The sequence below is a fragment of the Macrotis lagotis genome, chromosome 1 (genome assembly GCF_037893015.1).
Source record: "Macrotis lagotis isolate mMagLag1 chromosome 1, bilby.v1.9.chrom.fasta, whole genome shotgun sequence".
NCBI lineage: Eukaryota > Metazoa > Chordata > Mammalia > Peramelemorphia > Peramelidae > Macrotis > Macrotis lagotis.
In genome coordinates, this window is record NC_133658.1 from 855,211,041 (window position 1) to 855,224,716 (window position 13,676).

At 49.8% G+C, this 13,676-nt stretch overlaps 1 protein-coding gene across 2 annotated transcripts in view; it reads left to right on the forward strand.

Moving 5' to 3' along the window:
• The first annotated feature begins 928 nt into the window (after positions 1-928).
• The window catches only part of NHSL3 (NHS like 3), a 41,883-nt gene continuing 29,135 nt past the window's right edge, over positions 929-13,676 (forward strand). Inside the window, exon 1 of one of the 2 annotated variants that reach the window (XM_074217737.1) lies at positions 929-1,210. In XM_074217737.1, coding sequence (XP_074073838.1) covers positions 955-1,210 — 256 coding nt within the window. In that variant the 5' untranslated portion in view covers positions 929-954. Of the gene's footprint in view, positions 1,211-12,918; positions 13,033-13,676 lie in introns of those variants that run through there. The other variant, XM_074217738.1, reaches the window with a different exon arrangement.

Genomic DNA, 13,676 nt, shown 5'->3' on the forward strand with positions numbered 1-13,676 from the left:
ACCTAGCTGCCCGCTCGGGGACAGAATCTTAGAGTTGAGGTCTCCCCCGCAGAGGTCCTCAGTTTATTTTAGGATCGACCCCGAAAATCCCGAGTGCTCCCCATCCCAGTTTCCTGTAGGGGAGCCTGGAACATTGTCCGCTCTTTCAGTGGATCTGCTGAAGTCCCCAGCGTCCTTCCTCGGAGGGAACCTGATTCCCCGCACCCGCCCCATTCCAGAAAGACCCCCCCCCAATATGCCTCTTCTCTTCCCCAAGAGAACCGCGGATCCCGCTGCTCCCCAGCCCCTGGCATCGAATCTTACTTGCTCTACCCTGGCACAGTTGGAGGTTTTCTTTCCCGGTAGGACACCAACCTCCTTCCTCCCCCTTCCCTGCGCTTCTTTCGGGGGCTCCAGGGGGCGGCCCCTAGAACCGAGCTCGGGACTGGGCACCCGCCGCCTTTCCAGGAGGCGATTAGCGTGAGAGTGCCACTTACCTGGCTTCCCTCCCCTCCATCCCGCCCCGCCTGAGGCCGCGGCCCGGAGCGGCCCGGAGCGCCGCGCTTCCCTCGGGGGGTCCGGCGGGGCGGGGTGCAGGAGCGGACCGCGCCGGGCCGGGCGGGCGGGTGCGGGGAGCCGGGGGCGGGTGGGGAGCGAGCGCTCCCTCCCGGCCCCCACCCCGGGCCCCCCCTCCCGGCCCGCCTCTCCCTCCCCTCCGAGCTTCTCCCCGCCCCAGCCGAGCCCAGCCCAGCCGAGCCCAGCCCAGCCCAGCCCAGCCCAGCCCAGCCCGCTCCGCTGCGCTCGGCCCCAGGAGCCGCTCAAACTTTTGCTGGGCTCCTCGCAGTCCCTTCGCGGGGCGGCGGCGCCGGCAGCCCAGGGAGGGGGACCCGGGCGTCCTGCCCCGCATGGCCGCCGCGCCGCCCCGGGGGGCCTGAGGCTGCCCGGCCGCCCGCCCGGCTGCCCCGCACGCGGCCCATGGCGGCCCGGGCTGCCTCCGCCACACCTGCGGCCGAGGAGCCGAGCGGCCAGGGCCAGGGCCAGGGCCAGGGCCAGGGCCAGGCTGGCGGACCCCGCAAGAAGAAGTCCCGGGGCGGCCTGCGCCGCGCCTTCAGCTGGCTGCGGGGCAAGCGGAGAAAGAAGAAGGGGCCGCCGGCCGGGGAGGGCGCCGAGCCCCCCTCCAAGGGCAAGAAGGCCGAGGAAAAGGCCAAGAAGGGCAGAGGCAAGGGCAGAGGTAAGGCCGGCTGGCGCTCCGCTCACCTGAGCTGGGCAGGGCTGGGCTGCGCCGGGCCGCCGCCGGGGGGAGGGGGAGAGGAGGCGGGAGGAGGCGCCCCGCTTCCTGAGCCGTCGGGCATTGCCCAGGGAGCGGCACGGGTGACCTGGGGGGGGTGGACTCAGAATGGTTGGTAGGAAAGGTGGGGCAGAGCCAAGGAGCCCCTCTCGGGACTTCCGGGGCACTGCCTCAGCAAAGGGGGGCGGTTCCCCCACTCCGACCCCACCCCCCACTTTTGGCCAGGGGATCTCCGGGTTTACTCAGGCTGTGGAGTCTGGCTTTAGGGGGGGAAAGGGCTGGTGAAGGGGAACTCCCCCTGGGTTCAAGGGACCAGATCCTCGGCTTTGCGCCCCTGAGGCGCAGTCGGCAGGCTAAGGGGGTTTTGCTGGGTCAACCGCAGCTGTAGGCACTTTGCTGAGTCAGGGGGTCATAGGAGCCTGGGGCCCAGCTCCCCGGGCAGTCTCAGGGTAGAGAAGCTTGTCAGACTCTGTTCTGCTTTGCCCTGCCCTGCCTGAACTAGGACAGTAAGACATTGGCAAGCAAGTTTGGCATGGATTCCGAGTGGCTTCTCTGAAGAGGGGCTGCTGACCACCTGTCTCCTCAGCTTCCTGACTTGGCCCTGTCCAGGGTGCCTCTTGTTTTGAATGATGGGGAGGAGGGAGTTCAAAAAGACCTCTTTTGTTTTGTTTTTCTGTTTTTCCCTTTGCAGCTTTGTCCTTGTCTCACCCCCATTCCCACAAATTAGATAAAGTGATTAGTGTCCCAGATGAGGTGTCGCCCCTTCCTCATTTCAGTGACAATTCACTGAAAGATATTGAGTTGGGGTAAGGAAAGCACAGAGAGAGCATGAGCATTTCCTCAGGGAAGCACAGCCGGGCTAGGAAGGTATGCTGCTTTGTGGGGGACGGAGATTAGGTAGGGAACCTGGCTTTGTGAATTGTTTTTGGCAGGCTTCTCTTGGCTCCTGAGATAATCATAGCAGCTCCAATTTCTGTAGAGCTTTAAGGTTAACCAGTGGTTTCCTCCTAACAGCCCTGGGAGACGGGGGATTCAAGGACTACCCCTGTTGTTGTTGTGTTGCCAGTGACTCGCTCAAAGTCACACACAGCTGAAGTGTCTTTACACCATGCCCTGGTCTCTCATGGCTCTGCCTGTTGACTTCCCTAGCCAGGCCATTAGATCCTTACCCCACTTCTCCCAGTTATCACCTGAGTTAAACCCATCCCCTCAGCTCCTTCGCCCCCTCCTACTGTTCCCCCTCCAGACCTGGAGGAAAAAGGAGGGGGGTCTTTCAGCTTTTCTTCCCAATCCGGAAGAAGGTGGAAACCTTTTTAGGCCCCCGGGGCTCCCGGTCCTGCAGCATCTAACCACTACCCTGCCCACAGCAGCTGCCTGCCCATGTTTCAGGAAATGGTGGGTGCTATGTTTACCCACTGGAGTGTCCTTTAATCAGCCCTGGGAGGAAAAGAGGGAGGAGAGAATTAGAAGGAAGAGGTTTGGGGGGGCAGGAAGAGGAGGGCAGGGAGAGGAGAGAAAAAGCTTCTTGTGTGATTGTATCCGGCCTGACTGTAGTCTTTTTGGATCATTGCCTTGGTTCTGCCTTAGCCTGCCTGAAGACACTCAGCTAGAGCAGTGAGGGACAAGAGCTGGAAGAGAGATTGGTCTCAAAATATACTGAAGAGTATACACCTTCCTTCTCTCCCCCTGCTCCCTCCTATGCAGGGTCTCATCTCCTCAGTGTCCACCTATTTGTTGTCACCTATCCATGCAAAAGCAAATGCAGTAGAAATCACAGCAGGATGGATTGTGACTATGTAAACTGACCACCCAGAATGGCAAGTCTTTGGGTAGAATGGTATTACTAGAGCATTTCAAGCTCAAAGGACCTTAGAGATTCTCTCATCTAATTCCTGTTTTTACAAAGCTGTCTGGGATAAAGGACTTGTCCAAGGTCACTTAGGGTATATGATGGACTCTTCTGGTCTGGAGATATTCCTGGAATGGACAAATCTGGGCAAAGCAGCCCTGAGGCTGGGTGATAGGCCAGTTCATTCCATTAGGACCTCAGTCCAGGCCAGAATGAGTTGTTTGGCCACCTGCACCCCCTGGGCCTGCAGTATTTAGGGAGTATCGCTTCCAGCTAGTAGGTTAGGTAAGGGCTCTCATCCACGTGTGAGCTTGTCTGCCCCAAAGGCTTTAGTAGTGCCTGGGCGGGGATGGGAAGGAGAGTCACCCCCTTTCCCTCCAACCTCTCATTATTTGAATTGTTTCCTTCACTCTTGACCAGCCCCAACGTCTCCTCCTCTTCTCTTTCTGAAAAGAAACCAAGAAATTGATCTGATTGCTTTAATCCCTTTTGGCAATGCCCAGCGAAGAGGGGAGGGGTGAGCCCTAGGGAAAGAGGGAGGGTTAATTCTTTTGGGGGAGACTAAGCTGAGAGGGATGGAGGGGCAGGGTTTGTGTAGAGGATGGAGGGGGAGGAGGGTCACATTCCAACCTGACCTATGAGTCATAGAATCATAGAGGATTAGGAGCTAGAACCCTGATTTCATTGGTTTAGATTCAAGAGAACTCCAAAGTAATGAAAGATACACTAATAATGCCAGCTAGCATTTCTCTGCAATTTAGAGTCTTTAAAGAGTTGCCTCAAGTATGGAGAAGTTGAGTGACTTGGTCTAGGTCCCATAATCTGTATGTGTCAGGTCTAGGACTTGATCCCAGGTCTTCTTGGTTTCAAGGGCAATAGAGTGATTGATCTATAAAATTTTCAAGATGGAAGACATTAGAGATCATCAGATTTAATCCCCTCATTTTACAGTTGAGGAAAGTGAGTCCCAGAAAGGGAAAAGTCACAGTAAGAGTCAAGAATTTAACTTTAAACCTTCTAATTCTTACCTTCTCCATATGATGATGAGACCCAAAGAACATAAAATTTGTCCTTAGAGGCCATATTATTCAACACCCTCATCTTACAGCTGAGAAAACTGAGGTTTAGAAAATGAGAGTGACCTTGTATCCAAGGTAAATAGGACCCAAACTTGGAATTCTTGACATCTCTCTCCCCCTTCCCTCCTCAGCCTAGGGCACTTAGAATTTTGGGCAATCACAGATGATCTTAGAGATCATTGAGCCCAACTACTTCATTTGATGGAGGGGAAACAATTTATCCAAGGTCCCATATGGTCACAGTCTTCTTAGACAGTTCTGGGAAGGTGTTAAGATTTTCTGATCCTGAGTGGGATGTCACAATATTCAGGGGCTTAGAGGCAAAAGACTAAGAGAAGGAGCAGCTAGGTGGCGCAGTGTATGGAGCACTGGCCCTGGAGTCAGGAGTACCTGAGTTCAAATTCGGCCTCAGACACTTAATAATTACCTAGCTGTGTGGCCTTGGGAAGCCACTTAACCCCCATTGCCTTGCAAAAAAAAAAAAGACTAAGAGAGAAATATTGGGTACAGTGCTGACCTCTGAAAGTCTAGAAGACCTCAATTCAGATCTTACCACTGGTACTTGTATTGTTTTGGGGCACTTCACCTTAACCTCAATTTATTTTTCTGGAAAATGAGGGTGATAATGTTTTTAGGTGGTATGTAGAAATGTGGAAAGTATTTGAGATAATCCTGAATTATCTAGTCATGACTTGTTTTCTTTACTTCTCTTTATCTAACTTATTTCATCTGTAAAAATCACTGGGCTTTGTCTAGGTCGGGTCAAATAAAAATTCATTAAATGCTACTAGGTTCTTCACACTGTTCTAAGCTCTGGGAATACCAAAAAAAAAAAAAAGCCAAAAACTCTCAAGGGGCCCACAATCTGAGGGAGGGAGATAGCATACAAACTACTATGTACCAACAAGATATTGTTCAGTCCTGTCCCAATATTCATGACCCCATTTAGGATTTTCTTGGCAAAGATACTGGAGTAGTTTGTCATTTCCTTCTCCAGTTCATTTTACAGATGAGGAAACAGAGGCAAACAGGATTAAGTGACTTGTCCAGGGTCACACAGTTAGAATCTGAGTTGTGATTTGAACTCAGGTCCTTGCTCTATCCATTGTACCATCCAGCAAATAAGAGATTTTAGAAAAGCTATATTGGAGATAATTGGTTGGGGGAGGCACTACCATTAACAGGTTTTGGAAGTATTATTCTAGCTGAGATTTAAAGGAATCCAAGGAGATGATAAAGGAGAGACTTCTGGGATTGGGGACAACCAAGGAAAAGACCTGGAGTTGAGAAATGGAGTGTTATGCTAGGAACAGCAAGGGGACCAGTGCAGCTGGGTTGTAGGGGATGTGATGGAAAGTAAGGTATAAGAAGGGACAAGGGGGCCAGATTATGAGGGGCTTTAAATGCCAAAAAGAGAATTTCATATTTGATATTGGAGGTGATAGGAAACCACTGCAGGTTATTGAATAGGGATGGAGTGACTTGGTCAAATTTGTGCTTCAGGAAGATCAATTTGACAGGATGGACTAGAATCGGGAGGGAACTGAGTGAGGGAAGGACCTCTATTGTTCACTAAATATCTGATCCCACCCATTTCTTAGGACAGTTGTGAGAATCAAAGTAAATGATATTTGAATACTGTTTTGGGGAAACTTTTTTTTTTTAGGTTTTTGCTAGGCAAACAGGGGTTAAGTAGCTTGCCCAAGGCCACACGGCTAGGTAATTATTAAGTGTCTGAGACTGGATTTGAACCCAGGTACTCCTGACTCCAGGGTCAGTGCTTTATCCACTATGCCACCTAGCTGCCAGAAACTTTTAAATGCCATAGAAATTTTAAGACGATGTTCCACTAGGGGATAATAGTGTGACCTTGGGAAAGCCATTGCTTATCTCACTGGGGCTCACTTTCCTTTATCTATAAATGAGGCATGACCTCTACCTACTTTGTTGTATATTTTAAATTTTTTTTATTTATTTAAGGCAATGGGATTAGTGACTTACCCAAGGTCACACAACTAAGTAATTATTAAGTGTCTGAGATAGGATTAGAACTCAGTACTCCTGACTCCAGGGCTGGTACTCTATCCACTGCCCCACCTAGCCACCCTAATTACTTCTTGATGAAGATACTAAGAGGTTTTCATCATGCTATTGCCCTCCTGCCAGGGAGGCCTTGGAGGGGCTTCCCACCCTGGCAGATTCCTTCCAGCTATAGGACTGATTTTTTTTTTGCCAGGACAAACATAGGGACTAGACCCATGATTTCATTAATATAGGGAGCTCCTTTTATTAATGCCAATAAATGCTTTTTGCAATTTAAAGTCCTAGAGAATTGAGGAGAGAGCACTGAGGTTAGGTGACTTGCTCCGGGTCACCCAGACAACATGTGTCATAGAACACAATTTGAACCCAGGTCCTTCTGGTTTTCTATCCACTATACTATGGTGCTCCTAGTGAAGCAATTGGAATAAAAAGAAGTGAAAACAAATAAACCAAAAAAAACAAAAATGGAAAGGAACATGTAGAAATGTAAGAGATAGGAAACCTTCAGGAAGTCTTTCCTCATACCTAAGTCCCAGAAACTCCCACCAAGTTTATTTCCAATTTATCCTGCTCAGATCTTGTTTTTACTTAGTTGTTTTCATCTTATCTCCCATCTTAGATTATCCCCCCCCCCCTTAATTTTGTATCCTCAGGGTTTAGCACGTAGTAGGTCAACTCCAATGTGCATGACAGACGGTGGTAGATGTTTACTAAAGGTTTATTGAATTGAATGTTGTAGGTAAGGAACCTACCCAGGGTCACTCAGCTAATGTGCAAGATTTGACTCCAGGACTACTAATTTTCCCACTATACCATCTGAACAATCACAACTATTTAGACTTTAGTATAATAATCTATTTCTGAGATAGAAATCTCCTGGCTATCTGGCACACCCAGAATTAAGATTCATTACCATTCTTAAACATGAGCATGGTTTAGTGTAAAGAACCCTAGCCTTAGGGTCAGGGGATAAGGTTTCAAGTCCTAGTTCTGCTATTTCTAGTTGGGTGACCTTTGGCAAGTCTCTGCCCTTTGGGCCTCAGTTTCCCAATCTGTAATTCCATTTATTCATCTATTCATTTATTTTTGTGGATTGGGTCTGAGGCTTGCTCTGCTTGTTTTTATATCCTGGGATAATGATTGTGATTATACTTTTCCCACAGTAAAATACTGAAGAAATTCCATGTTAGGACCTGTGGTTAGTAGACATGGACTTTCATCCTAGCTATATGTTTATTACCTGTATGACTCTGAGAGTCATTTTTCTAAACTATAATGATGTTTTTCATTTTCAAATGTCCCTTCTAATTCTAAATACTGTAAGGTCATTTATCCTATAAGGGTACTACTGTCTGTATAGTTGGCATCCTGAGGGAGTCTCCTAACTTGATAAGAGACACACCTGGTCTATGGGTATGACAGAGGCAAAGAAAGAGAGTCACCTTTTTTATTTGTTTGTGAGGCAATCAGGATTAAGTGACTTGCCCAGGGTCACACAGCTAGTACATGTCTAGTGTCTAGTGACTAAGGTAGTATTTGAACTCAGGTCCTCCTGACTCCAGGGTCATTGATCTATCTACTGCACCACCTAGTTGCCTGGAGAGCTATACCTTGTAATGAGTTCCAGTTGTGCATGGGATGGAGGTGGTTGGCCTTAAAAGCAGGACTACAGTCATATAGGAGGAGTCTGAGAGTCACTTCTTGAGAGCAGGTGAAATTCATGTTTGAGGGGAAGGGAGGAGCCTAACTCTACAGAGAGGGAGTGTTTCCTTTAGTAGTGGAGAATCCTTGGCTAGGGGACTCCCAGCTGAGATTATTCTAGTGGGTTCCCTCTCTTCCATCCTGTGATGGAAGGAGGCCAAAGACCTTTTCCCCCCTAAACCCCCTATTCTCTTTAACTCCTGATTGAAGATATTGTCAGCTCAGCCTCTTGAGTTCAAGGGTCCAGTTCCGTGAACTCTCTGGGATTCCACTGGAATGAGAGATGATAGACTTCAAAATTAGAGGGCAGAGGAACTGGGAGGAATGGAAAGGGAAGAACTTTTGACTTGGAGTAGAGAAGCATGGGTTTTTGTTGAAGTTCTGTCCCTTGTTAGCTGAGTGGCTGTGCTCAAAGTCACTAAATTCCCTGAAGCCTCAATTTCCTTCTTTGTAAAATGGGGAACTATTCCCACTTCCTGTCTAATTGAAAGTAATTTGAAGAAAACAAAAATTCATGGATACATAGATCTAGAGGTGGAAGGGATCTCAGAGGTCCTCTAATTCAATTCCCTCATTTGACAAATGAGGAAACTGAGGCTGTGAGTCTAAGTGACATATTCAAGGTTTTATTCAAGATAGGATTTGAAACCAGGACTTTGGATTCTAGAGTCAGTACTTTCTGCATTGTACCATACTGCTTCCAACCTTTGTATTCTTTGGCATACTATAGTATTATAATTTCTCTTAGTCTTGAACATTGGGGAAGGAGAATAGGGAGGACACTATATAAGGAATAAAGAGAAATGTGTTTGTTTGCTCTGTGGCAGAGCCATGGATCCATGACTTTTGAAGCCCTGTACCATGCCCATTCACACATTTGTTATGTTCTTGCTGTGTGTCAGACCCTTTGGCATTAGGAGAAGACAAGGTTTACCCTTTGCCCTCAGGGAACCTTCAATGTCCTTGGGGACTGGGGGGGGGTCTTATAGATACACTTGAACCGAATATATATTACAGCTTGAAGAGGGCATCAGAAGAGTATCAAATGCTATAAGATCAATATAGGATGAGATGGTTCCCCAAAACAGCTGGAAAGAATTCTGAGCCAGATCTGTGTGTGTTTTTGAGTGTGTGCTGTTTGTTTGTGGTGATCATGGGGGGGGGGCAGGGTGGTTAGTTCAGCTGTGGAGATCTTGGTGAGTAGTTGTTGCCCTGAAATGAAGTGTTAAAATGAAGACAAAGGTCTGGAAAATGAGAAAGGGGTGATTATTGCTCACATGGGGAGAGATGAGGTGTAATGGAAAGAGCTCTTGGGATCACACAGGTCCATGTTCTTTTTCGGTTCTGATATATAATTAGTTATGTGGCTTTGGGGCCAGTTTACAACTTCTCTGTGCCTTAGTTTTCCTCTTTGAAAATTAAGGGGTTGGACCAGATGTTTCCTCAAGTTTTCTTCTAGTTCGATCATTCTGTAAGTTACTACTCTAGAATATTGGGGATTAGAAGATGAAACTCTGGGATTTGGGGAAAGGAAGGGTTCTGGGACATGAGGGAGAAGGCAATTATGGTTGGTAGTAGGAGGAAACAGCTGCAGAATGTGAGTAGGGGGTACTGGAGACCTGCTCTAATATGGGGACAGTAGAAGGTGAGGAGATGGAGAGGAGAGAACAGTCACTTCTCTGGTGTGTGGGGTAGAAGCCTGGTTGGAGGGTTGTGAGTGGCAAGTGCCAAACTGGGCATTTCTAGCTTCTTTTTTTTATATAAAAAATCTCATCAATACAACCAACATTTATGAAGCACTTATATGCCAGACACTGTTCTAAGATACAAATAAAAGTAAGAAGCAAAACAGCTACAATCCTCAAGGAGCTTACAAATAGTGGAAGACCTCACACTAAAAGAAACTAATTCAATCATTATCTCTTCCTGAGAAGATCCTGTAGTTAGGAAGGAGTAAAGTTAGAGCCAGAGACTGGGGTTGCACTCCTGATTGGGCTAAGGGATGGTGGTGGGCTTGGAGCTGAATTTGGCTAGTAAATGAAGATTGGAATCTGCTTCCTTGGGTTCCCAACTCTTCCCTCTCCCCTGGACTTGGTATGATGGTAACCAATGGCCAAACCTGTACCTTTTTGGATAGTTTACCTGTACCTATTATCTGGGGCTGTCAGTAGCAGACTTTTTGTGATTACCTGGACTAGATCTAGGGAGAGAGAGCCTCCCTAGAGGGCCCCCCATCCAAGTCCAAAGCCATCTCAGCTGCTCTGGTCACATGCTGAATAAACCTCATGTGAAAGAGCCTTCTACCCCATGGGGGTGGGGTGTGGAGGTGGGAAATGCTGCAGTTACCCACATGATATCTTGGTGTTGGTGGATGCTGGCCTGGAACAGGGGAGGCAAGCACTCTGATGATAGAAGAATTGAGAATTCTAGTTTATCCCTGGGCAAATTGTCTCACTCTGAACAAATAGAGAGACCCCACTTTATAGCACAGATGCGTTCCTGAAAAGTTTTTGAATCCCAACCTCAGAGGTCAACTAATCCAAACCTACCTGAATTTCCAGTAGCTCTTCCATGGTATCCCTAGTCACCCAGTCTCTGCCAATCTACATTTCAATTCAGTACAACGAGAGTGCTGAATTTGGAAGTAGGAGTCATGAAGTCCCCTACCCAGTTCCTTCGGTGACCTTGGGCAAGATTTCAGCTTCCTTATCTGCAAATTGGGGGTGGGGGTGGGGAGGAGGTTGGGCAAAGTGAGCTCTGAGGTTCCTTCCGGTCAGCTCTGAATGCTGTAATGACTTGTGGTAGTTTTATTTCTGTAGATGGAAGAATTGAAAAATGAGCTGTTTTGTCAATCAATGAATTTGTACTGAGGGCCTCCTTTGTACCCAGACTTCTGGTGATGAGGGGGAAGGGATCAAGACACTCACTGTTTCTGTTCACTGTGAAGTTTTTCTATTCTGGGAATTTCTTCCAGCCCACCCTGATACACACTGAGGCAGTAAAAGAGAGGGGCTGAAGATTGAAATTGGGGAGGAAAAAAATCTCTGTGTCATTGGAGTTTTCATGTAGTAGGTTTGCTTCAAGTAGAGCCCAATAAATCCAGAGTCAGTTGGTAAGCATTTAATAAGTACTCTCTGTCTTCCAGGAGCTGTTTGGTTTGCCAGGGATGCAGATGAGGTAGAAGATCATCCCTGCCCTCCAGCAGCTTATACTCTAATGGAGTAACAGGTCTTTAGGCAGTGGTGTGATCCTCCTTTTTCTGGCATTTTAGTGTTTTCCAGATCCTCAGTCTGACCTGGTAGCACCCTTTACCAAACAACCCTTGACTTTTTGCAAAGGAATCTCCAAGCACCTTAGACCAGATTTCTTTTCTTGAGATAGATTGATCTGAGTACCTTTACCCTCTGTTGACACTTTCCTCTTCTTTACTTCATTTCCTAGCTCTCTGTTCACAAACAGAAATTGAGGCAGCATTCCTTTCTACAGCTGTTATTGATTTAGAATTGGCTTTAGAAGTGGAAAGAATCTTAAGAGATCATTTAGCTCATCTGCCATTTTACAAAGGGGAAATTGAGGCTCATATCAGGGAAGGAACTTGCCCAAAGTTACACGAGTAGTAATTATTAGAATCTAGATTTCTGACTCCAGATCTATTGGTGGTTCTTAGAGACATTTTGAAGATGGCTAAGCCTGGAGGGAGTCTGTGAGAGTTTTTTCCTTGGAGTCAGTCAAATCAACATACTACATGGAAAGAATGCTAGTCTTGGGGAAGAAAAAGTTCAGGGGCAGTTTGGCACAGCAGATAGAGCATTCAGGTCAGGAGGACCTGAGTTCAAATTTGACCTTAGACACCTGATGATTATCTAGTTGTGTGATCTTGGGCAAGTCACTTAACCCCATTGCCTTGCAAAAAAAAAAAGCCCATCAAAATGCTTCTTAAAAACTTTTAAATCCTAACTGAGAAATTCCCAGTAGAGAAAAAGAATTCAATTGAATCTTAGTTCTTCTTAAAACTCCTGTGACTTTAGACATGATACTACTGTGTCTTTCCAGGTCTCAATATTTCTCTCTATAAACCAGAGTCATATTTGCTCACTGATCATAGAATCAGAGAATGTTGGAACTGGTAAGAGAGGACTTAGAGATCACTTAACTGGGCTCCTCGGGGAAACTGAAGTTTGTCGAGAGGAAATGACTTGGTCAAGGTCATCTAGATAGTAAAAATAAGACTAGTGTCAGCTCCCATTTCTGTATAATGCCTTCTTCATTAACCACCATGGTCACCACATCCATCCAAGGAGATTCCCCCGGAAGTGGGGGCATCCCAACAGGAATGCTGGCAAGGAGCGCTGGGGTGGGGGTGCAGGGGGGAGCACTGGTCTCGGAGTCAGGAGCTCAGGAGTTCGAATACTTGACACGGAGCCACTTCAACTCCATGTCTCCTGTCCAGGGCCATCGTCCTGATTCTGGCCACTGGACCCGGATGGCCCCTCACTCAAATCCACGAGCTTGCCATGACGTCACCTCCCCTCATGTCATGATGTCATGGTCTTTTCCTTTTTTTTTCCTTCTGTGCAAGGCAATGGAGTTAAGCGGCTTGCCCAAGGTCATTATGAAGTGTCTGAGGCTGGCTTTGAACCCAGGGCCGGTGCTCTGTCCACTGCGCCCCCCAGCCGCCCTCGGCCTTTTCCGAGGATACCTGACCGGGGAGGCCCCGGGCCGCAGCCCCCCCCTCCGCGGGGAGCCGCCGCCGCCTCTTCCCAGGAGCCTCCAGGCTTGCCGAGCCCCGGGAGGAGGGGAGCGCCCCGCCCCGCCGGCCGAGGCCCCGCCCCGCCGAGGCCCCGCCCCCGCCCCGCCCCCGCCGGGCGTGCCCATTGGCTGCGGGGACGGCGGCGGCCGGAGCTGCCGGAGCGCGCGCCAGCCCCGCGCCATGTAGCGCGCGCCCCCTCCCCCGCCCACTCCCACCCCGCCCCCGCCCCCGCCCCCCGGGACCCCGCGCGCCATGGGGAACTCCCACCACAAGAGGAAGCCCCCCAGCAGCCGGACCCGCAGCTTCTGGCATTTCGGGCGCCGCCGGGGGCGGCAGGGAACAGGTAGGCGGGGGCGGGGGCGCGGAGGGGAGGGGGCGGGGGCCCCTCCCGCGGGTCACACGCGCCCCCTCACACCTACACGCGAGCACATGCGAGGGACACGTATGAACGCGCCTGGGCAGGGAAGTCCCCCCCGCCGCCGCGAGTCCGCCCGGGGATACATAGTAGCACGGGCCGCCGGGGCCGCCGGGGCCGAGCGCACATGGCCATCACCCAGCCCGGGCTGGCGCCGTGGCCTCGGGCCACCCAAGCCGCCGCGCTCCGCACACCCGCGGGCGCTCCACACATGGCCGCGGCCACTCGTGGGCCGCATGAGGCGGAGGACTCCTTGCAGCGCATAGCAACCCCTACTGTGTGCGGAGCCCGACGGCCCCGCAGCAGCTGGACGGACACAGGACAGCCCCACGCTGTGTGACGCCACGCGTGTTCTGTTCTCCCACCCCGCGGACCCCGGAGGGAGGGAGGCAGGGGCCACAGAAGGAGGGGAGCTGGTGACAGAAGGGGACTCAGACTGGCTCCCATCCGCCATCTGACTGGTTCTCTGGGGCGCCCTCCCCCCACGGCCATGGGACCAGGCCCCTCCCTCAGCTACCCCCCCCTTTTCAATTCAGTCACCCAGCTGGAACAGCCTGGGCCCCAGTCTATGC